The sequence below is a fragment of the Branchiostoma lanceolatum genome, chromosome 2 (assembly GCF_035083965.1).
Source record: "Branchiostoma lanceolatum isolate klBraLanc5 chromosome 2, klBraLanc5.hap2, whole genome shotgun sequence".
In the NCBI taxonomy this organism is placed as follows: domain Eukaryota; kingdom Metazoa; phylum Chordata; class Leptocardii; order Amphioxiformes; family Branchiostomatidae; genus Branchiostoma; species Branchiostoma lanceolatum.
This window is the reverse complement of record NC_089723.1, coordinates 23,641,230-23,664,972: the sequence shown is the minus strand read 5'-3', so window position 1 is coordinate 23,664,972 and position 23,743 is coordinate 23,641,230. Positions and strand designations below refer to the sequence as shown.

The 23,743-nt window shown below is 41.5% G+C and overlaps 4 protein-coding genes across 5 annotated transcripts; 3 read left to right on the top strand and 1 right to left on the bottom strand.

Annotated features, from left to right (window-relative positions):
• Positions 1-384: 384 nt before the first annotated feature.
• LOC136426943 (alpha-amylase 1-like) lies at positions 385-3,751 on the bottom strand. The gene is made up of 3 exons (XM_066415662.1): positions 1,917-3,751; positions 1,207-1,364; positions 385-574 (listed from the first exon to the last, which is right to left on the bottom strand). The coding sequence occupies exons 1-3, from the start codon at positions 2,085-2,087 to the stop codon at positions 385-387; spliced, it is 519 nt and encodes a 172-aa protein (XP_066271759.1). The 5' UTR covers positions 2,088-3,751.
• A 65-nt stretch (positions 3,752-3,816) lies between these two features.
• LOC136428043 (lipopolysaccharide-induced tumor necrosis factor-alpha factor homolog) lies at positions 3,817-6,940 on the top strand. Of its 2 annotated transcripts, none has more exons than XM_066417298.1 (4): positions 3,817-3,839; positions 4,495-4,683; positions 5,121-5,310; positions 6,059-6,940. In XM_066417298.1, the coding sequence occupies exons 2-4, from the start codon at positions 4,497-4,499 to the stop codon at positions 6,168-6,170; spliced, it is 489 nt and encodes a 162-aa protein (XP_066273395.1). In that variant the 5' UTR covers positions 3,817-3,839; positions 4,495-4,496; the 3' UTR covers positions 6,171-6,940. The 2 variants fall into 2 exon arrangements, with proteins under 2 accessions (XP_066273395.1, XP_066273394.1); XM_066417297.1 differs by lacking the exon at positions 3,817-3,839 and adding an exon at positions 4,068-4,178.
• Positions 6,941-7,490: 550 nt separating this feature from the next.
• Positions 7,491-14,110, top strand: LOC136426942 (kelch repeat and BTB domain-containing protein 8-like). The gene is made up of 5 exons (XM_066415661.1): positions 7,491-7,759; positions 10,176-10,389; positions 10,983-11,122; positions 12,225-12,785; positions 13,603-14,110. Exons 1-5 carry the CDS (start codon positions 7,653-7,655, stop codon positions 14,108-14,110), a joined length of 1,530 nt encoding a protein of 509 aa, XP_066271758.1. The 5' UTR covers positions 7,491-7,652.
• Positions 14,111-19,536: 5,426 nt separating this feature from the next.
• LOC136428042 (uncharacterized) lies at positions 19,537-22,777 on the top strand. Its single transcript, XM_066417296.1, has 3 exons — positions 19,537-20,012; positions 21,313-21,596; positions 22,463-22,777. The coding sequence occupies exons 1-3, from the start codon at positions 19,652-19,654 to the stop codon at positions 22,745-22,747; spliced, it is 930 nt and encodes a 309-aa protein (XP_066273393.1). The 5' UTR covers positions 19,537-19,651; the 3' UTR covers positions 22,748-22,777.
• The last annotated feature ends 966 nt before the right edge of the window (positions 22,778-23,743 follow it).

Genomic DNA, 23,743 nt, shown 5'->3' with positions numbered 1-23,743 from the left:
ACCACTGTGACACGTCTAGTCGACCATTGGTATCAATACACATCTCTGTTGATAGGGAGGTGTGAACAAGGTGTGAAAGAGGTCCCCGTCGAGTTAATCCTCGACGCAGGTTAAGATAAGGACTTAATCCCCGACGCAGGTTAAGATAAGGACTTAATCCCCGTCGCAGGTTAAGATAAGGACTTAATCCCCGTCGCAGGTTAAGATAAGGACTTAATCACCGTCGCAGGTTAAGATAAGGACTTAATCCCCGACGAAGGTTAATCCTCGACGTAGTTTAAAGGACCGACGTAGTTTAAGGTCCGACGGAGTTTATGGTCCGACGGTGCTATAAGGCCCGACGGAGTTGAAAGCTCCGACGTAGTTATAAAGCGACCGACGGCATCAGACGACGTCGGAAGCTGTATTAGATCGCCAACGCACAGTTATTCCGTCGGGTTGCAAAATCGAAGTTTTAGGGCGTAAACTACACCTAAGCCCGAATTCCTTGGAGTTGGTATTGTAGTAGCTGCCGCCTGTTCCATAACCGCAGCCCTCAGCGGTCATGTGATTTATCACGAGGTCCACGTAGATTCTGAGGAGACATAACGACAGAACAACTGTACAAAGTCACTTATGGTACCAAATCAATAATGTCACTTTGCGCACTGTTTGGGGGATCGAGTTCAAATATGGGCGGTAATGACGCGGACTTAGGCCAAGGTCCGCACAGGAGCAAAGTGGTAGGCACGGATGTCACCTGCCGACTATACTTTCCTATTTTCCATACACTTCTTAGCATCTATACTCCGAACCCCTTACATTACAATATGACCTAAATTTCCTATCCCTGCTCCGCCACACTAGAATGACATGAGCAGGGTGTGGAATGTCTTACCCCTCCCATAGTGCATGGTGACTCGGGATAGTGGGTAGACAAAACGTGGTCTTTAATCAATGCGGCAATGGTGGCAGCAGTCGTTCTGTAACTAGTGCACTAGTAGTGGCGTATGTTCAGCTGCTATTCTCTCACACGAATACTGAGTGCCAAGCAGACAAAGCAATATGCACTATCTTTTTTAAAAGTCGTTGGTGCGCGTGATGATTTCAATAAATCGCACAATATATTGGACCGCTATAGTGGCCCGCCCAACTTCCGCGGGGTAGAGTTTGCTTTACTTAGACTAGTACGTCTACGTTAAAGTACCTAATAATGTTTTGTCGTACCTGACTCCCTGTTGGTTACAGCGGTGGGCCATGGCCCTAAATTCGTCATCATTGCCACTTCGGGTGTTGAGGTGATAACTGACGGGCTGGTAGCGTTCATACCAGGGACGGTGTTGGTAGGGCTTGTCAATCACTATGTTCTCGTTCGGTGGCGACACCTATATGTCGGAATAGAGACATGAATGTTTATCGCAGTAAACATTTTGATTGATTTGAAGGTTCAGAGGGTATTTGTGGAGTTTGAAGCGAGCTTGTGATTGAATAAGTGGTTCAGCGAGTGAATAAATGAGCGAATGAGTGGGTGACAGTGGGGAAATGAAGGAATGAGTGATCGAGTGAGTGAGTGAGTGAGTGAATGAGTAAGTGGATGCATTTTCGAGCGAATGAATGAATGGATGAATGAGTGAATGAATAGATGACTGAGAGGATGAGTGAGTTCGGAGAGTGAGTGAGTGAGTGAGTGAGTGAGTGAGTGAGTGAGTGAGAGAGTGAGTGAGTGAGTGAGTGAGTGAGTGAGTGAGTAACTAAGTGGGTGGGTTAATCAGTGAGTTAGTGAGTGGGTGAGTGAGTGAGTGAGTGCTTTAGTGAGTGGGTGAGTGAATGAGTGAGTGAGTGAGTGAGTGAGTGAGTGAGTGAGTGAGTGAGTGAGTGAGTGAGTGAGTGGGTGAGTGGGCGAGTGAATGGGTGTGTTAGGGACTAGGAACACGTACCTGCACACCGCCGAAGCCGTTGGGTCCTAAGAACCTCTCGCACTCCTCGGCGATGTCAACCCATCTCCACTCGAACAGGTGCACGATGGCCTGTTTATCGTACGCTGTGTTCGGGTAGTGTTGGGCAAGGGTGCCGCTTAGCCCCGCAAGGAGCAGGATTATGACAGACATCACTGGAAGGAATAAAGGTGAAAAGGTAAAGCATTCATCATGAATTGACGCATAGCTGCTACATACTATTGTTTTAGCTTCTACAAGCCACCTTTTTAGCCCTGTGCTTTTTGTCCACGCGGTACAGATTAGATCGCCGTATTCCCACGTTCTAGTTTTTATAGTCGCGACAGGCTGAGAATAGAACTTCCGTCAGTTTATCATTTTCTATCTTACAATTATTTATTTTTCACCATCAGAAAATCTCTAACAGCTCAGGGATTCGGGAATTGTTCAAGACTCTCCATTGATATTCCGGTAGTACTTGCAGGTGATGATGCCATATAACGTTACATATGATACGTGTACTGTTATTTTTAAAATTCCCTACCCGTAGCAGATCAAAGAATACTAAGACCAATAATACGAAAGCACAATTCTTACCTCTTTGAACCCAGCTTATGGGATGCAGCGAGTGATTTAGTGTATTTGATCTAAAAAGCAACGGATAGCCTTTGTCGAAAGTGTAGTTGCCTCTGGAGGCTGGTGTTTGTGTTGTGTGTGAATCTAGCTTGTGCGGATGGATTCATCTTTGGTCGGTGGGGGTATGACAGGTCCTGGGTCTACTATAGGGACGTATTGGGCGATACAATGATCTTTTGAGTGTTCCATTACAAAGTAGAGATCGATATAAAAGTATACAAACGTACACGGGTTCAACCTTTTCCAGGCTTCAGGGTCGATCAGGGCTAAATCTCGTCTTTTTTTTGTTCTAACTGCCCCTTGCTGAGAAGTGGTATGAGCTAGTTGTGATCTTATGTAACTAAGACCTCCACTCCCACGATTATAATCGTCTACCTATTACCAATAGTTATGCTACTCTCCAAGAAGAGGTTCGGCTCCGGCTGGTTTTTGACGTGTTTTAGGCGTTTTTGTCAGGCTTTCTATTTTGCACGCTTTCTTTATGTCGCCACACAACAGTTCAAGGACTTAAGTTTGCCGTCGCTCCGATAAAGACCACCCATTGTAGCACATTCAACTGAAATCTAGAAAATAGATTTTTGTTCCACGGAAGAACGAATCTTCAAAAAGCTCGATTTAAAAGGTGGATAACATGGCGTTCAACCCTGTAGTCGTGTGTCGTAACTGTTTCTTGCTATTCTTTTTAGCGTGGAGAAAGGGAGGTAGTCATGTTTTTATAATTTTTATTTGGGCAGGAGACATGTGAAAGGGTAAGATATCCTGTTTCTCCTATAACATGGTGTAGACGTTTGAATGAATTGTAGTAAATGAAAAGAGACAAATAATGTTAACCTTTGCAAATGACGTATTCTAGAAGTTACTTGACTTGCCTAATCAAAGGTTTGAAATGTAATCAAGGTCCTCATTTGCATAAAGTTTGTGGTTTTCAAGCGAATAACCTAATATCAGAAACATATAATCCACAACTTACCAAGTTATAATTGTTCACGCACTAATAAACACAAACACACACAAACCCGAAATCTTAACCTTCTTGGCGAAGGTAATCATCCGAAAATAATATTTCCGATTATGCTGAAATCACTCATACATACGGGTACGTGTAGGTGTTACTGCCTTACATGTACCTGTGACCCTGTATTAAGTTAGAAGGATTTCTGTGTGGTTCTAAATTTAGCCATGACCAAGAGTCGCGAGTCGTCATGTGATATGTCACATGATCATTGTCAGACTATTTAAATTGTTCACGCCTGTGTGGGTCACGTAACCTATGGAGAGCCCCCAAGCAAGGTACGTATGTTGGTCCGTACCATAGCCTCAGGTGGGAGGGAGGTGGACACAACCGACAAAACAATTTTGTCACGATAGGTCGTATGAGAGGGGACTAAACCCCAAGCCGATATTTGTAGCTGCACTCTTTGAATGAACTTACGTCGACTTGCTTGTTGTACAAATCACGGTTGTTGTACCTCTGGATTGTCGAACGCTACAGTAAACATTTGCATGGTACACCTTCACTAAGTGGACTCGTCTAGATCAAGGTCACAGATATAGAAATAACAGAATACCCAAGTAATAACCCGGTAGACAAGTTGGAGTCGTTTCCGACCATAAATTCGACAAAAACAGGTAAGCTATGTCCGTTTTTTTCTTCGTTGTGTTTCTTCTCAAAAATTTAGAACTGTACTATGTCTTCCGGGCAAACAAAATTTACATATACGTCTTGTTTTCTTACTGTAACGTTATATGGTCTTATATGTTACACACATTCTTTTTGCATTTTTGTCACTTTTCTGAAAGGGTAGCAATAATTCTATACCGGCATGGTCAGAATTTAAACGGGTTAAAGTTTAAGAGCACGCCAATACCAGAACGCTTAACAAACCTCAGTATTGTATGCTGTTGGGCTGCAATCGCCTGTAAGAGAAGTAATTTTCTAACACAGGTATGGCTACAGAGAAGGCAGGGCTGTTAGACCAGGCGGAACGCCAGGGCAACGGGAACGTTCCTCCTCCTCCGTACTCTGATGAACAGGGGGCTTCGGCACCTTCCAGTCAGCAGACAACCTCCCAACCTTCACCCAGCACCGGGAACACATACCAGTACTATGGAGGAGTTACACAGCATCCATCAGGTCAGTCACCAGACATTTTATTTTGTTTCTATCCCTCGGTCCTGTCCTCGTGTATATGTTAAATTGCTGAGGATTTCTTGTTGTGTTTCTTAGCACCGTATAAACTGCTGCATTATGCGAGAAAAACGGTTATTGATTAACTTTGAATAGTAGTAATATTTATTTGCAAACTCATGACTGAAGGACAACTGCAAGGGAACACACGTATACTATAACGTAACAAAGTGTTGAAAAATGTCTATCAATATTGATATGATCCATCTGATGTTTCTACCTACCTACCTGCATGTACATGTACATATTACTGAGGGGGTCGACTTCTTGTTTGGAGGTAGTGGCTGATGTATAATTCCCCGTTTTAATTGGAAATGATGAAATGTAATGGTATCTATTTTTCTATGTCAAAACGTTAACGAAGACATTACCGTTTCGATCAGACCCGCACCATACCACCGTGATTGTCACTGGTCCCCAGCCGCCTGTGTGCTACCTGCCGCCGGCACCTGTCCTCAGTAAGTACCCGGTGGGGATGGAATGTCCCAGTTGTCACCAGCAGGTAATGACCAAGACGGAGAACGTCAACGGACAGCTCTTCTGGGTGTCTGTTCTGTTTCTGTGTGTGTTCGGGTAAGCTCTCGTAGCCTTCCTTTTAAACCTTCTAGGAGCGTCGGCGTGTATTTTGGAGGCGCTGACTCACGATTTTCAACATATGGGCCAGGTTCTTATGCCGGGGAGATCGCCTCGCAAAAATAAACGCCGGTGGTCCTAGAAGGTCTGCGAAGGATATACAGCTTTCGTCCGTTTTGTTTCTCACTATCATTCGTATATGAAAACCCGGGCAAATGAAGGAAAGGAGGTCCCACGCGCCCAATTAGCATAGGAGAGCGGTACTAGTAATCTCCAAGCAGATGTAAGGATCCGACTCATTCTCGGCAGTGTTGCATGCCTATTTTTTGCAACATTTCTCTTTTTGAAGTATTGTATTTTTTGATAACAGGCCGCAGTAAAACTCACAAAATGAGACGGCCCTTACATGTGCTTGGAGATTAGAAAAATGGTTCAGTTATGAAAGTTTGAAACACCGCGAATAGTACATGTATATTCTGTATGCTTATCTTTGTACTTGGGTTTCAGAATCGGTGAGTGCACTACAATATTTGCCGTGCGTAATGTTTCCGAGCTGCCCGTACAGCGTAGCTAGTGCAGCAACATGGCAAGAATTCCCAAGAACGTTCTTTTAAAAATGTGACATGGCCACATGAGTGTGCAGCATGGTATGTCAGTTTCAGGAAAATAAAAAGGGTGATAATGGTGAAACCTGTAGAATCAATGTGTTACACATAATCCTGCCTGTATCTGTTCTCCGCGCTCTCAGGTTCTGGCTGGCCCTGTGCTTCGTGCCGTGTTGCGTGAAGTCTGTGAAGGACGTCCGACACTCGTGTCCGCAATGTAAGGCCGTTCTGGGGACCTTCCAGCGACTGCGCTAGCAGTTCTCGCCTGTCATGATCAAACCGTGTCAGACTTTCGCGATACTGGCAGGGAATTTGTTTCATTTGTAGTCGGTGGTAAGTGGTAGAATGATTAGCTTCATAACCAACAAACAAACAAACAAACAAACAAACAAACAAACAAACAAACAAACAAACAAACTTACATTCACTGCAGTTGTTACAATTCTTACAGATTTTTTAATGTATTCCGGTTGCTGCAGCGTTTTTATGGCTATCGGAATATTATTCTCTCTGTATTTGCTGTCAGTAACTAATATTTGTACGCGTGCACAGGCTGTTTGCAGCCTATGCTTTGTACATTTGTCAAGTACACTAAGTAGAATGAAGCTCTATACATATATGATTTATGATTTCTAACATAAAAAACACCTTTTGTATAATTGCATAATTTTATAAAAATTCGAAGGTGTTTTTTGTGTTAGAAATCATTTTAAAAGTGGCTTAAACTTAGCCTGAGTACCAACCTCCGTAGTGACCGCTGGCTCAAAAGAATTCGCTTGCTAACCGTGGTACTCAGGCTAGCTTAAACTTGTAATAAGGTCAGTTTTTTAAACATTACCAAGTTAAAGGTAATGCGTTTAGTGACAGTGTGAAAAGCACTGCCTACGTGGTAACATTAACCCAAACATGTGGGCAGTGTCCTCGTATACAGGTGTCCTCGTATATAGGTCGTCATCTAGAAAATAGCAAATTGAAAGGGAAATTAGGGAATTTCAACTTTTTATCATTAAACATGCAAAGAAGGACCTGATTTGCATCTTATTTGATATGTTAATCATCACTTATCGTTTCTACCTGCCCAAAACAATTAAGATCCACCAAACCCTGCTTTGAGTTATCCTCCTTCAAAATTTAGATTTAAAAAATGCCCCCTGTAGTACCGTAGGAGCCCCCCAGAAGACCCATCTTCGAACTTGACCCTCGTTTCCCCAACCCCCAACAACCTGATTTAATTTCTCTCGAGTTATGCCACCAACAAACAAACCGACAAACACAAAAGGTCCACTGCAGCACCAAAGGACCCCCCCCCCCCCCAGAAGACCCATCTTCGAACTGGACCTTCGTCTCCCGATCCCCAACAGAAACATACTTACTAAAAATCACCAACATCCGTGCATGGCATCAAGAGTTATATCGCCAACACCATCACTCCACAAATCCCGACCAAAAATCATACCCTTCTGCCTACGGCGAAGGCAATTAGCTCCAGATATGCATAACTAGCATTTAGTCATTATACTAATCATCACCCAAGCTACTTCTACATACAAAAACAATGTAGTAAGTTATTTTTCATTACTTCAGAAGTTCACCAGCTGAAATATTGCTACGTGGTATAATCAGGTATCAAGGCATGTCAAAGGTCAAAATTTGGAGGGAAAACTTCTGACTGCGAGGTAGACACGCAAAAACAGGGCGATTGTCTCCTTGATATTGGCTCAAATCGTTGCTATAAACATGAATGTACAAAATAAACTATACCCTAAGGAGGTCCTCAGCGGACTGAACGAACTGAGGAGGCAGGCGGAGCTGACTGACGTGGTCCTGGAGGTGGAAGGGAGAAGGTAAGGACGAGGGGGAGGGGGGCAGATATAACTTTAGTACATGTACATGTACTTGAACTTTGAATATATAGTAGAATCGTCGGCCAGGAGGGAAGTGTGGAATTCCAGATTTGGTCGATCTGCTCTTCATCAGTTTCATACATGATTTGTCACAACTTTTTATCTTACTTCCTAGCTTCTAGTCGACTTTAAATTTTATTTGTTTAACTTCAGTGTTAACGTTTATATGTATCATAATTTGCACAAGTTGTAGAACAGCAAAGCACCAGGCCAGGACTGACGTATCATTCTGTCGTTGACAAAGATGTATGGTTTGTACAGCAGTGCTACGGAGTGCGCGTCACACAGGGAAACATTAACAATGGTGCCTATGTCGTATTTGCTCGCTGCAGCTCACAATAATATATATGTGAAATTTCCATCTTAAAGTAAGCTCGACGGCAGCTTCGGGCCGTCATTCGGCTTTTTGTCGCAAAATCACACGAGATCTCGCGAAACTCGCAAAACAGGGCGAGATCTCGCGAGGTGACATCAGAACTTCACATCTAAATGTATTACCACTCGCGGACGTGTGCTGAGCTTTCTCTTCATGCTACTGCCCTGCAGTTTTCGCCATCATCTTTATGACAAATGTGCCTACAATTTGATATAAATTCTGACATCGTAGCACGGAGAGACGTTATTCTATATCATTTCAAAGTTAGGACATGTCATGCATACAAAAAACAGCGACCGTTACTTTCTGTTACTTTCTTGTCCGCCAATCTTCAACCAATCTTCCCCCGACAAGAACTGGCGCCTTGCTCTGACATTTTTGTATGCAAAATAACTTAGACCGCATGTCTGAAAAGAAATTTCGTCTTATTGGAGGTAAAGTTTGGCGGGAAGTTGGAAATGGGCCAGTTCGGACGCCATTTTCCGGTCTGTCGCAAAATCGCTAATTTGCATAGAATGGCCGAAATCTATTGTCGGTAGGACGTTTCCCTGTGCGTCAGGGCATTGATGGATGTAAACAATAATTTGTTTGTTGTGATTTGTCAGTGGACAAGCCTCTACCAGGCTCCGCGAGATGGCTGGGAAAATAGTAGGAATCGGCAAATAAAGGGAGTTAGCTACGGAGAGAGGGTCCAATCTGGAGAGAGGGCATATCTGCCATCCGTGGATAAACAATACCCTAAGGAGGTCCTCAGCGTGGATGGCAGATATGCCCTCTCTCCAGATTGGACCCTCTCTCCGTAGCTAACTCCCTTTATTTGCCGATTCCTACTATTTTCCCAGCCATCTCGCGGAGCCTGGTAGAGGCTATCAGTGGACTACTTATGGTACTTTATGTGGGAAATTATCAGATATGTGCCGACTAGAAAACGACAGGGAGAAGCACCCAACTGGCAGTAAATTGGTCCACCTGGAAGAATTCTTGACTGCAGACTTTTTAATTAGATAAGCTTGCATGGCGATAAATCTAACAGAAGAAATATACAACGGCAAACAGAATTTTGCTTGATATGCTAGTAGATTATTTATAAGATTTCTTCCCAAAGGATAGCTGTTGTCCATCAAATGGCATTATTAACAACTTGACCTTTAACTGGTAACCTTGCATTACAAAGTAGAAGTGTATGTTAGACATGTTTACAGGAATGTGACGATTAAAATGCAATAATTTAGTTATTATTAATTATCATTTTCAAGGGATCAAAATAGACCTAAAGTTGGTGGCAAAGTGGTCTTGTGTTGTGCAAAGGTTGTTGACTTAGAATTGGAAGGTTCTGAGTTCGAATCCTTAGCAGGCCCCAATTATTGCTGTGCCCTTGCAATTGGGAAAGGCATTTTTCAGTTAACACCTATTTCCTCACATGAGTCAGGTGAAAATGAGTACCTAGCTTTGGTTAGGGACGTTCCATTGGATAGGACGTAAACCCGGAGGCCCATGTAATAGCAGAGCCGCACCATCAGCACGTTGAAAATCCCACCGCACTAATCAAGAGTAGGGGTCTAACCCGGATCAGACCTTACAGTCCAATCTTGTATACGTACTAACTCTACAAAACTGGTGTGTCACGCTTAAATGTGGTTTACCGGTTATGCAAATCAAACAAACAAATCTTGCTGCTCAGACCACTTGACAGCCCCATGTTCTATATGCCAGACTAGTGTGCACTTTGTGAAGAAGGGATGACAGAACTAGCTAGGGCCTCGAGTTTGGTTTCATGTGCGTACAATAACAAAGCCAGTGTTTGAAGTAGTGTGTCTACAATCAATGTATCTCACGTTGAGACTCTAATTCTAAATCAAATTGTTTAGGACTATTGGAGTTAGTAATTTTCCAGACTTAGACTCCCCTGAACCAGAATATTTCCCAATTCTGATAATCTTGTAAAAGTTCACCAAAGAATAAAACTAATGTCTTTCTCAGTTTCCCCTGCCATCGCGCCGTCCTGGCATCGTGCAGTCCCTACTTCCGCAGCATGTTCACCAGCGGCTACGCGGAGGCCAATCAGGAGACGATCAACATCAAGGATGTGAGTAAGGTAGCTATGGCAACCATTCTGGACTACGCCTACACCGGCTGCCTTAAGACAAAGCCAGACCAGGTCCAGGCTGTGATGTCTGCAGCCAGACTCCTACAGGTATTTGTTTGTATAGATTAGTTGTGCATTATAGATATTAATTGTATACTCGTATTTTGGAATCTGTAATAGATTTTTGTTACAGTCACAGTCAGTTACAGTAGGGCCGGCCACTAACAGCGATATTTTCAGGCTAAATAAACAAACTAGCAAAGAAAAAACATTATCCAGTTAAAGGCGCAGCTTCATGGCCTTTGTTGGGCTGTTCTAGCTTGATTTAGGAATCTTAAAGTTTGGTTGATCACAATATGCTATACATGTAGCCAACTGTCTTGTTAGTGGTAAATTGTCATCTTTGTATGAGGATTTGTAGTTTTCTTGATTGTCAAGTGCAAGATTATGATCTTTGACAGGGCACTTACCATTTTTTAGACTGAAAAAAAAGCAAGCTTTCCACTTGCTAGGGTTTTAGTTTGATCCAGTACAGGTACACTTGATGTTCAGGTCCAGACCTGTACATAAACAATTTTTCAAGTTCATGTACATGACCAGGATTTAGATACATTTACACAGCCTTATCTGTTGCTTAGTGTAAAGAGGTCTTGGGCACTGCGGCTCCCTTACAGATTAACCCCTCTGTTGTGTCATTCCAGGTGGATTTTGTATGCCGTCAGGCGGCAGAATACATGAAGAACCATCTTGACCTGTCCAACTGTACAGATGTGTTGATGTATGCTGACATGCTGGCAGACCTGAAGCTTCAGGAGGCCAGTGTGAGCTTCATCACATCCAGGTATGTTTAATGGTATTTGTTTTTTTGTTTTGCATTGTTCCAATATCAATGTGTTAGCAGTTCTATGTGTAAATATGGCCACACCAATGAAACAACCATCATTCATTGTTGTACAGTGGACCATGTTGGTAGAAATGTAGAGTTGCTGATGAATTAAGAAAAGAACAGTTAACTTTAAGAGATAAAAAACTCCTTTTTCATGTTATTTTGGGAAAGGAAAATTAAAATAAGGTAGGGAAGAAATAGTTCTCAAGAACAGACCGTACAGTTTGATCCAGGCTTTCCAACGTGTGTTGTCTTAGCATGAAGTAGCGATTAAGAACAATTGTCTTCATATGACTTGTTAGCTTTGATTGTTTTACATATTTATATGTTTGAATATGCCTTTTAGTTCCACAAAACACTTTCTGTAAACTACACTAATTGTCACTGTAATATGAGTTTTTGGATGTTCACATTAGTGCTGCGTACCAGTACTGTACCATAAAAATTGATTAGGTACAGGTCCAAAATACCGGATCATGAAGTACAGGTACTGTACCGATATAAATTATCACCAAGTCTGTGCTTATTTTGTGACTGATCTCCTGACCCCATTGCCTCATGCAACACCAAACGTGACCAAAGTGACACCTTTGAACAGCGTAACTAATATGCAACAGATCAATCAGGCAGGCCGGTCAAGAGAGTTTGACGGTATAGGAAACCTAGTATTTTCTTTTTTTTAAAGATACTGACAAGTTGAAAACAGTATTTATGTTTCTGTCATTATTGAAGAGGTTCAGAAAAACACATGTTAATTTTTCAAATTGTTCAGGTACAGGTACCTAAACCTTTGTACCTGTACCTGATGTTATGTTTAGGTACACCGCACTAGTTCAGATACATTTTGCGTATTCATGGCTAAAAGAAAAGAGAACCTAATTTTGGTGTATATAGAGACCACATTATATCATGTAATCTGGTGCAATGTTCAGAAATCATACTGGCACAAGTACCAAATTTTAATATATTAAGACTCGCTTGTTCTGATCCAAAAGCTTCTCATGATTAAGAAAAATGCACGTTAAGAATCAACTCATGGTCCATGTAATTTCTCCAGGTTCAACCAGGTGGCGCTACGACCCTCCTTTCTCCAGCTGTCTCTTCCCCTGCTCCAGTCACTGCTCAACAGGGATGATCTAATGACCAACATAGAAGATGACATTGTGCAAGCTGCTCTAAGATGGATCGATTTCAACCAAGAAGAACGCTTGCAGCACCTTCCTGCTCTTTGCAAGTCCTTCCGTCAGTCCTTCATCAGCTCAGACCAACTTGTGGCAGTCGAGAGTAAGTGCCCATCAGCAGGCGTCAAGTTGGTATACAGTGATAGCAAAACCCAGCGTTTGGGACACACACGAGCTGAAATGCTCATCATCCCAGACAACTACTTTTTCGAAACTGGTAATTATAGAAATGCCATTTGCTACGACCCTTTGAAAGGCAAGACGCATGTAATGAATATGCCTGACAGACTTGGTCCCTTGTCAATTGCTGTGACCCCGGATGATGATCTCTACCTGGCTGGGCAAATTGGGAAGATGAAGGAGAAAGCCTTTTTTCAATTCAATCACCAGAAGAATGCCTGGGAATCCAGACGTGACCTGATTTCACCTCGACTCAGGTAGGTGTCACTTTATCATGGCATTGAACAGAGACTGTCTTTGCAGGTAGTCAAGGCCCTCAAATTAGCCCAGGGCTGTCTCCGACTTAACATTTTTCTCCTTGCCACTCATTGTTTTGGGTGCCTTGTTGTAAATTGTCATTGTTTGATCTGTCATTTGAAGCTTACGAAAATACGTTTTCAACAATTTCATGTCATGAAGTTCAGATTTTTTGGACAGACAGGGTGAAATTTTTGTCCCCACAAGCAAAGTTCTGTCCCTTGACGGAGGGTCAGGTGACAGCCCAGCTGTAGACTAAGGGGTACCTACAAATGTATTTTTCACTCTCTATGCAGGAAAAAAGAACATATCTTTCTTCCTCTGATGATCTCAGCCTCATTTATTTCACTTTTTTACAGTATACAAAGGAACTGCACTTTCATTTTAAAGCCATATGACATGGACTTTGTTTGAGGATGACTGAAGAATAAACACACAATAATTTTCACTCCTGCTCTGGAAATTTTGAAATAGTCAGTTTCTACCAACGCCATGTTTCTAGAATAAGCAATTTTTCACCAGTGTAATGTTAGAATCGGTAATTATGTAGCAATCACTTCAAGCAAGCTACTAGCTTTCAGAAATAACATGATGAGAAATGATAAGATGAAGTGCTGTGGGAGGTATTTTGTTTAAATCAACCTTAGAGTACAAAAGGTTGCATGTAAGTTACATATTCATGTATGTGGTGGTGGGATGTATATCCGGTAAATTTGATTTAGCTTTCAGACTTGATATTAGATATACATGTAAGTAATACCTTAAATTTTTCCCCAGTTGTGGACTGGTCCATCTGAAAGGGTACATCTACGCCATCGGTGGTGACAACACAAATCGAGCAGCAGAGAGGTACGACCCCAGCCACGATGTGTGGGAGACCATACCATCCATCCCCTACCCGATGCCCGTACAACCCATTTTCCATCCGGACCCTGAGTGGTCGTCTGTACTTCGAGCTGTGTCCCTTGATGACAGCGTTTACGTCATAAGTAGTAAGGGCTGCTACTGCTTCAGTACCACAGAGAACAAGTGGAACAAGACAGCAGACATGCTCAAACCTCCTCGCCATCCACAGGCCATCACGTACCAGGGACGCATCTACTGTGTCGACAGGAAAAGCCCCTCGCCCTATTATGTACAGGTGTACGACCCTAAAGACAATGTGTGGAAACGCACCGACACAGATTTCCCAGGAGATGATCTGATCCTGATGCCCCACGGGGGGTCTTTGTACCTCCTCACCCTACACAAGAAGGGTAAGAAAGATGTCGTCAATTCACTATAGATATCACACCCTCGTACACATATTTAGGAATAGACATAACCCCCTCGGGATCATTCAATCGAGCTAATAAACAAATTAGAACCAAAGCCCTCCGAGCCTCCTTTAAACTAAAATCAGTACTATCAACAAATTACAATCCATCAATTTCCCTTGCATTAGATCTGTTTGATAGTCTAGTTAAGCCAATTTTATTATACTGTAGCGAAATTCTAGGCTCAAATATCCAATGTAGGGATCTTATTGTTAAAGGAATAAAAGAATCACCAAATGAAAATATTCGAAATATGATATCTAACATCCTATCTCCAATACTAGGATCGCAGGTCAGTATTCTCAAAACAAATCGTATTGGAAAGAAAAGTGACCCTTGCTCCACCCGCCCGATACTCGTCCGTCTGAAAAAATACAATGATAAGCTTGACATAATTAAAAATTCGCACATATTAAGAAATCAAAACATATTGGTAGAACAGCCAAAAATATCGTATGAAGTTCCTGAATTAGAACAAGTTCTCCTAAACTACTACAAAATTTTACTCCGTGTTCCCAGAAGTTCAACTAACGCAGCCGTAAGAGGAGAACTAGGTGCGTTCCCTTTATACATTGACACCCAAACCCACCTTATCAAATATTGGCTCAGACTTAACAACTTGCCTAATGACAGAATCGTAAAAAAAGCTTATGATGTAGCCGTTGAAGAAGATCAAGATTGGGCTGTTCATGTCCAAGATATGTTATCTAGACATGGTTTCCGAAATATCTGGCTCAATCCTAATGTTGATGCCAAATATTTCGGAAACTTATTCAAGGAACGCATGAAGGACACATTCCTCTCTGATTGGAGACAAAAAATAAACAGTAATAATAAACTTAAAGTGTACTCTAAAATCAAAACTCAATTTAGTATAGAAAACTACTTATTGTCTATCCAAAACAAAAATTTTGTGACCAACATAACCAAACTGAGAATAAGTGCACATTGCCTGGAAATTGAAAAAGGTCGCCATCGCAATATATCGGCAGACCAGAGACGTTGTCCTTCATGCCATGATAGTATTGAAGACGAGTACCACTTTCTTATAACATGTCCTACATATAATGCTGAAAGACAAGTGCTTATGCAATCAATTACATGTAAGTCAAATATTACCCTACCTTACACAGATAGCGATACATTTAATGTACTTATGTCATGTCCAGATTCCATATCTATCCACCTAGGCCAATATATCTACCACGCTATGCAAAAACGAAACTGTACCATTCCTGAATGAGAATTGACAAATGTAAAGTCGCAAATTAGACTAGAAACACGCAACACAATGTCTGTAATTTAGATATAGCTCCACGTTGTAATTTAAGTAGATTGCATTTGATGTAGCGTTATAGTAATTAGAAATTTCCTTAGATTACAATTAGCCTAGAAAAACAACCCTTAGTCTGTATTAGTTCCATGTTGCAATGGCCATAGATCACACTAGATATAGTATTATAGTAAGTAGTATATTCTTATACATGTATAGAACTAGATTGTTACCTATGTTGTCTGTAATTTGCCATACATTGTCACTGATGCAATTGTTGTGCAATAAATCATTCATTCATTCATTCATTCATTCATACGGACAAACAGTCATGAGGTTTTCCGAGATTGAGCTCTTCCAGTACCAGTCAGAGACGGACACATGGCTAAAGACAGTAAGCACAGACATGAAATTCGACCCCATAATCCAGTGGTTCCAGTCGGCATTCAGGAAAGATTGCCTGGTGGCAAGAATGGTCCCAAAGAGCCTGGGTGTTATTGAAGACAGGGATGAGTTTGAAGATGAAGAGGAATATTTTGAAGATGATAGTAGTTACTCCGACTATGAAGAGCATCGCTGGGAGGAAGATGACAGTGATGATTCATGATCACGAAGATGGCTATGATGATGAAGACGTCAGTGAGGACTGAGATGAAGATTGGGAGTGACATATAACAAGCACCTCGTCCCAAAAACTTTGTGGTCCAAATATTTGCTGCCTAGCCAGCAAATAGTAGATTTCTTGAAAGCTAGCAGGAGTGTAAAAAGATTCTAAGCATATATGTGTAAGAACCTCTTTGACCTACATTTGTAAACAATGACAGTTGTCTTGTTTTAGATGCTTTTTGTTGACATCCTTAGAAAATTATTAGTCTGACAGATATCTTGCAGCATTTGTGGTATTATTTCCTGTAGCCCCATTTGATAATCAAAGTAGCCTACAAATGAATGATGATACAAACATTTTATATTGTGAACAGAAACAGACCCTGATTTTTATTTAGCATCAGCCAGTTTTGTTAACAAATGTCAAAGACCGTAACTCCTAAAATTGAAAATCTTATTTTCTTTTCTTACTGATCTTACTTTTTTATTATTTTAGTTGCATATTACTTGAGTTAGCAGAGTTATAGATTTTTATGACACAAGGATAGAAATGCATTGAATCATCATGAAAAGCTTAGGTTCACTATATATGTATCCTAATGATGTTACATTGGCAGTTCTTTGCATAGATTTCGTTACAAGTAGATTTAAGTTATGATTACATGATAGAGTTCAGTAGAGTAGAGTAGAGGAGAATAACAGTACAAGTTATGATGAAGCATTTCAACAGCCAAAATGCATCCTCCTAAGTGGGACAAATACATGAATGCCTTGAATCAACCCTGCTAACTCAGTATCAGATTACTTTTACAGCGTCTTGATTATGGATATTCTATATATATCTATGAAATAAGACAAGCTCAACATTTGGCACACACAATCAGGGCCCAAAATACGAAAATCCAATATGGCAGACATGCAACAGCATAGAGTAAGAATTTGAGGCTGAATAAGCATAACCTAAGCATAAAGGCATTTACAAGGCATTTGTGTGTCCCATGGGATAGCCCTGTGCAGGAGGATACCAAAATGTGGATTTCCAGTTATTGAAGACTTAATTGTAATCTTCTTGAATGTATCTTAGATCTGGACTAACTTTTCATACCTAAGATGATACACTAGCTTTAACCATTTATTAAGAAAGGAGTTGGCAAGCAACAAAAAGTTCAAGTTCTTACTAATACTTTGTATGTTTAAGCAAATTTGTAACATTCTTTTAGATTAAAGATTAGCATTGTCCAGTCTCCTTATGACTAAGTCTGGTTTCTGAATAATTTATCATGAATGCAATACTTTTCTTCAATACAATGCAATCATGGTACTGAAGTGCTACCTAGTGCACCCTTGGAACTGTCTAAAATTTCTTGCAATACCGTCACAGATCACTAGTCGGCATTTCAGTACCATGATTAAACGCTTGAGGGGGACTCAGCAGTTAACGCCAAATGAAAACAATGTTTTAAACCATTGACATTTTTTCTTGGTGGGATCTTTTGTTAAATCTGGGCAGTTTAGGGGTAGCTATGGTAGGAAAAACTATAGAGAGAATAAGAGATAGTGGAATGATAGTTTGTCTGCTGTTTGGAGTCTGAGGGACTAATCCGAGGGCTCTGGTTAGGAGAGATGAGAAGATTACGCCCTATTTTGTGGTGGCGGGACAAGCCATGCGGTGTTCAAGTATTAGGTACGCTCTAACACGTGAGTATTACCGTCCATCAAAAAGTAATTTAACACAGAGATGCTTTCGAAAAGTATATGGAATTTTGTTGCTGTACATGTGGGTGGTGTCACTTTTTTTTCGCTCTCCAAACAGACGTCGTACCGTAGGCGACACATGTGCATTAATCTGACCTCTAAGCAGGTGCCGGGTCAGGCTTGCTAGACTGACTTGGTTACAGCTTAGCTTATGATAAACAGCTACCTGTGGCTGTATATAAGTGACAAACGGCTTTTAAAGAAATTTTTGTTACCTTTGCCAAGAAGGTTGTGTTTTACCAATTTTGTTTAAGAGCGACTTTGAAAGAGAATAAACCAAGACGGGGTTGGGGTTGACGGATAGACATGCGTTTTTGTATGTAGATAGCTTGAGTAATGATTTAGACGAATCAAGAGCTAATTTACATAATCAAGGAGGAAGTTTATAAATCCACTGCATTTCATGACATGATTCTCAAACTTGTGACATATGTAACTGAGAAAGAGAAGGTTATCGATAGATATCAATTATGCAATTGAGGATCTAATTTGCATAAATTCGCATGGTTACGTAGTGGTAAAAGATGGTAAAATTTCATTCATGCGGCATTTGGAAGTAAATTTGAACATTATTAGATATAAACTATTCAGGTTAGGGCCTCATTTACATAATTTATTAGATATTCGTTACTAGAGTTTTTTTCATAGTTTCACGTCTACAAATGAAGATCCCTTTGGTGGATTTGCCTGAAAGTTGGCACGCCGGCTGTCGACACAGAGTGTCAGAGGGTATCAATTTGACGCTTAAGCCCACACAACAAACACCAAAATTACTTCACGGAGGTTTGTGTCCTACGGAATCTTGTTTGCTATTTTCAGACCACAAATATGTGTTATATGTTGTCACCCCAACTCTTAGGCTGCGCGAAAAGCAGATCTATCTAATATAAGTCTCAGAGAACAATTGTAAATAGTGGGACAAATACATCGAAGCAAATGAAGACCTCAAGGATAACCCATGGCCACTGTATCTACCGAACGTATTTCATCCCCTTTCCTGCCTGGGGTCTTGTGCTTTGAGCAGCAAACTGATCCCAAACGCAAGCAGGCTGTCACTTCAATTTGAGAACATTTCGCGTCCATCCGGCTCGGTCTTGTTTCCCCACCATACACCGTACCTGTGGTGAATTCCTACCACCGGCCTACTGACCTATTGGTGTACTTAGTAACAGGTAACCAAAATAAGCAAACACAATCGGGAAACATCGGAGACGCTCGGGGAGACCAGGACAGCGTTGACAAAACATCGGCTTCTGACGTCAATCCTCGGGAGCGTTCGTAATCCGTCGTAACCAATCGAACGTTTTGTTTATATTTCAGAGCTCGACAATGAGTCGTAGATCATAATGTCGATTTATTTGTGATCGCGATCCAATCCCAATAAAAATGTACCACAGGACCATGAGATTAATATTTGAAAATAATTTTGTATCCATGTGAATACTTCACTTATTGTTATAGGGCTACTAACATGCTCAAACATTTTACTAGCAGTTTGATGCGTTCAATTTGGCACTCTGCCATGGCGACGTATCAACAGGTTGTCTGCCTCTGATTGGTCGAGGCCGGTTGCTATGGTAAGCAATGCCGCCGGAACAAAACCCGGGCTCCTGTTTCAAGGGGGCAGTCTAGTCTAGGGAAGCTTGTACGTGCTGAGAAGGGACAGGCGAGTGGAGAAAGGGCTGGGAGAAGACGCTGATTTGGATCTGGAGGTGTATTGCTATACCTGCGACGACTCCGGCCAGTTTTGCTGAGTTACTGGGGGAAGGTGGCAAAGTGTCAGCGACGTAGTTTCGGAGCTGAGCTGAGGAGTTGACCCTTCACGAAAATTTCCTGACTACTATTCTACACCACTCGATCACAGAGCTCACACAGTATGGGTTGTGGAAGCTCAAAAGCCACCCAAGTCGTGCCGGCAAGTCAAGCCTGGGACTCGACTCAGATGAAGGCGAACGCCAAAGACGTCAGAGAAGGATCTTCCAAGAGTCGAAAGAGCAGGAAAAGTTCCGGCGGAAAGTCGGCGGTGAAGAGACTATCAGGATCGACATCGTCCATCGGAAGCCTGGACTCTAGCTCCTCTGACAGAGAAAATAGACTCGTGTCGTCTGCGACTTCTAAATCGTCCAACAAATCCGGTGACAGCGGGTTGGGAGAAGACTACGCCAAAGTTATCACGGAAGATTCCGACCCAAATGATGTGCGACAAGTAGAGACAGACAGACGACCAAAAACTCCAGGTAAGTTGTGTGTATTCAATACACATCTCTCAGTTTCCACGCAAATGTGTGAACATGTCAGTGAAGTAACATCAAATCAAGGGGTTTTGAATCCTGTACATGCAAACCAATCTCATTTCGACAGATTCTTTTTTTCTCTCTCTAAGCAAACTTTAAGTTTATCACACCTGCATTTATTTCCCGGGTGGTTACGAATGACGTCAAATACTTGTTAGACCAGGAAATGGCATGCAAAACAACAGGATGTTTTGATATGGGCCTGACCAGTTAGTTGCATTTTCTCAGCAGAACGTCCTATATCATATGGCTTCCTCGACCCCCATACTAATTTTTGCAAGTTCTGGTCAAGCCATGCAAACCCAAAAGACCTGCTTCAAAAGGACGCCCTTCTCAAGTGACTATTGAAAAGAACACCGGTTCGGTTACTTTACACAAGTCGTATTTTGTTACCAATTATCTTCTTTACAATGGCACTGATGACCTCAAAATTTAATCAGACCTCAACCTTGATTAGATTTTCACACCTCTTATCTCGTTTTCCCCAAATTCCTTACACCCTTCAGGAGTTGGACGTGGTCGTGCTTAGGTTTTCCTTACCTGAGTACTTCGCACTCCCGCTGTGTGGGGGAGGGGCCCATTGTCCTATTGTTTAGTGTTTAGCTGGTTGTCCTCGAAAGCTTTACACGTTGCTACGTGGGGCCAGGTTTTGTCACAACAGTGTGTGGGACATAGGATTACGGTTCTGGATTTAAAACCTTTTGGCGCTGGGATTGTGAATCTACTTTTATCCTGTTCCCTTGCCCATTGTTTGTGATAGTTTGTGGTTTCTAACAGAGACAAAAGTAAACATACCCTGGCTTAGGCTGACACCTAGAATCCAATCAAACGTTGTGGAGATGACTGCCAAATGACAAGGATGGAAGAAATGTCATCTTCAACAAAAAATAAAAATCAAAAAAATTCATTGTGAGAACATGCCAGTGAACACTTGTTTTTGTTTTTCCTTTTCTATAGCAACAGGTGACCTTTGTAACTTTTGTCAAAGAGAATGTGTATGTTAGCTTCCATGTACGTCAAATCACTACCATGCATCCTGTTTGCCTAAAATCACATACTTCAATTAGACATTGTTAGTTAGAAATAGTCTAGTACACACCACTTAGGCAAGTTGGTTCTTGTGCCAACAAAAAAATTAACTAGAAGGCTCTTGACAGTATACAACCACACAGATATTCTGGTATTGAAAATTAATTTTTCATTACATAATTAACCTCTCCCATCCGCTTCTTGTTTTCTGCAGATTTTGAGTTGGCTGGGCAAGCCATTTCCAGAACACGCAGTGGAAAACAGAGATCCGAGGACATCCTGCGGCAGCTCCAACAGGAAGGTCTGGTACGGCCAAAGACCAGCGGTGGCGGCAGGTCGCTGGCTTTTGAGGTCCAGCTGGGACCGGGGAACAAGTTGCCGCCAGTCAACCAACTGCCACCGCCTCGTCTGGCCAAACTGGAGAGAAGGAGGAAGAAGAAGAAGCTTACGAAGGAAGAGCTGGAAGAAAAGATGAGAAGAGCAGAGGAGAGAAGACAGGTGAGACTTACAATACAATATTTTGTAAATCAACATTGGTGAATGGTTAGGAAACAATAGATCAGTACATTGTTGATTCATGTAGGTAGACCGATTTGCACAGAAACCTTGAAATGCAATACCTCTGATCATGAATAGGTACCAAAATAGCTCAGTAATAAAGGTCTATGATCAGAGTAAACTTTGTGTACTGCCCAAAGTTAACAGTGAACAAAGGATGTCTGACGTCATGAGTTGCTTGAGGCAAACAGTGCTTTTAGAGAGGAGGTTGACTGGTAAATTCCACTGCAGACATGATTAACTGCTATGAAAGACTTGGTTACCAGTAACAAACATAAGTTCTGTGTACTTAAGCACCTTTTCAATGATTGTGGTGTGTATTCATAAGCATCATGGTCTTGCACTGAGTACACTTTCAGCCAATAGGAATAATGCAAGTCACTAACATTAGCACAGGAAACCTTATCAGAGTACTAGTAGTAGCACAACCAAGACTGTGTGTGAATTCAAGTCAAGACAATCCCTTGAAGTAAATCTACACCACAAAGACATCTGCTTGAGCATTTAAATGGTGTCCTTTGTCTGCCAATAGGAAGGGCCACTTTATCATACAAGCAAAAATGGAATGTTTGTGGTGGTTTTTAGTTTGTGGTTGAATAAGGTGGTCGACAATCGAGCAGAAGATAAAACAAGCATGTGTGCAGGGGTTTTAAGTTTGCGGTGAATTCAGAGGTTACCTCAAAAAGCAGGACTGTTTAAACCACTGCAAACTCCAATGCATTTACAATATGAAAGTCCATCATATCTTTTTTGACATTGACTCACCTGCACAATATCCTAAACTTTTCTTGTCTCCCTCTTCACAGAAAAAAGAGCAGGAAGTCAGAGAGAAAGCCATCCAGACCAGAATAAAGGAGAGCACACACGATCCCATGGCTGTCTTCGCTGAACAACAGAAAGAACTTGCTGAGAAAGTGGAAGAAAAAGTAAACGAAGCCGAGAAGAAACGAGAGGCTCACCTCAAGGCCCTGCGCGACAGGCTACGACAGAAGGAGGAGCACGCCAAGAAAGTACGAGAGGCTAAGTTGAAGGCGCTGGAAAACCCTCCACAGGATATGGAGATCAAAGAGGACGTTGCAGCGACTAGTTAAGAGACTATGTGCCATGTGCAAAAAAAACAACTACAGCTCAGCACACACTGCACTCCGTACAAGCCACACCTACCTCAAGATCTGTGCAAGTTGCCTCAGGAGTGTGAACGTTTCTCTACAGTGTGGACTTGCAGTGGTACATCTGCATTATATATTTTCCCAGTGGCATGCATGTACATTGTACATTGAGCCACTTCAATATAAGCCACTGAAACATTGTCTATGATGACAAATGTTGATATTGACCTCAAAATACAAAGGGTTATTCCAATTTGCCAAAACAAGGGTGCTTGGATGTAAGACTCTTCTAATGAAGTGAAAGTCTTTGCAAAAATGAATATTATTGATGTGCAGTGATGTATGATATACACACATATAAATATATATACAAGTGAGGATCCGTCCATCATACAGAGATCTCAAAGCTGATTATAAAACTTTTAAGGTGTGTGTGTGTGCGTGTGCTGGTAACATGATGTATATAAGATACTATTGGCCACGTGATTGCTGCATTAAGGACTTATGTGTTGCAAACAGTGCCATGTAGATAGACCTATGTATATTTTCAAAAACTGCATTTTGTACTCTAGTGTAAGACACCAGTGAAACATGAATATACATTTTTTGTATTCATGATGAAAATCTGGACATGTTGTCCACATTATTCAGCACTTCGATGTTTGAGATTCACTTCACAATAAAAAGCTGATACAATGAATGATTGCCTTTGCTCCCTTATTTATGGTTAAAAAGATAAATGGTTAACAAAACATATAAGCCCAGTAGATGGGTTCTTCAGATTAGTTATTTTGGTCAAACATTATCTAAATAAAAGAAAGATTTGGGTAGGCAGCAGAATTAATAATTGGTCAGTACTCAGGTTCCAATATTACATTTCTAGCGACATTTTACAGACTTAGGATGTAAGGCCTTATCATAGTACACATCAACTGGCCTACTAGTATGCTCATGGAATGTGCACTGAACCAAAACCCA

Coding starts and splice junctions, on each gene's coding strand:
- LOC136426943 (XM_066415662.1), bottom strand. CDS start 2,087: ATGTCTGTCATAATCCTGCTCCTTGCGGGGCTAAGCGGCACCCTTGCC. Junction 1,365..1,916: donor ACGGCTTCGGCGGTGTGCAG/GTACGTGTTCCT, acceptor TCCGACATATAG/GTGTCGCCACCGAACGAGAA. Junction 575..1,206: donor TGTAACCAACAGGGAGTCAG/GTACGACAAAAC, acceptor ATGTCTCCTCAG/AATCTACGTGGACCTCGTGA.
- LOC136428042 (XM_066417296.1), top strand. CDS start 19,652: ATGGGTTGTGGAAGCTCAAAAGCCACCCAAGTCGTGCCGGCAAGTCAA. Junction 20,013..21,312: donor CAGACGACCAAAAACTCCAG/GTAAGTTGTGTG, acceptor TGTTTTCTGCAG/ATTTTGAGTTGGCTGGGCAA. Junction 21,597..22,462: donor GAGCAGAGGAGAGAAGACAG/GTGAGACTTACA, acceptor CCCTCTTCACAG/AAAAAAGAGCAGGAAGTCAG.
- LOC136426942 (XM_066415661.1), top strand. CDS start 7,653: ATGAATGTACAAAATAAACTATACCCTAAGGAGGTCCTCAGCGGACTG. Junction 10,390..10,982: donor CTGCAGCCAGACTCCTACAG/GTATTTGTTTGT, acceptor GTGTCATTCCAG/GTGGATTTTGTATGCCGTCA. Junction 12,786..13,602: donor CTGATTTCACCTCGACTCAG/GTAGGTGTCACT, acceptor ATTTTTCCCCAG/TTGTGGACTGGTCCATCTGA.
- LOC136428043 (XM_066417298.1), top strand. CDS start 4,497: ATGGCTACAGAGAAGGCAGGGCTGTTAGACCAGGCGGAACGCCAGGGC. Junction 4,684..5,120: donor AGTTACACAGCATCCATCAG/GTCAGTCACCAG, acceptor CGTTTCGATCAG/ACCCGCACCATACCACCGTG. Junction 5,311..6,058: donor CTGTTTCTGTGTGTGTTCGG/GTAAGCTCTCGT, acceptor CCGCGCTCTCAG/GTTCTGGCTGGCCCTGTGCT.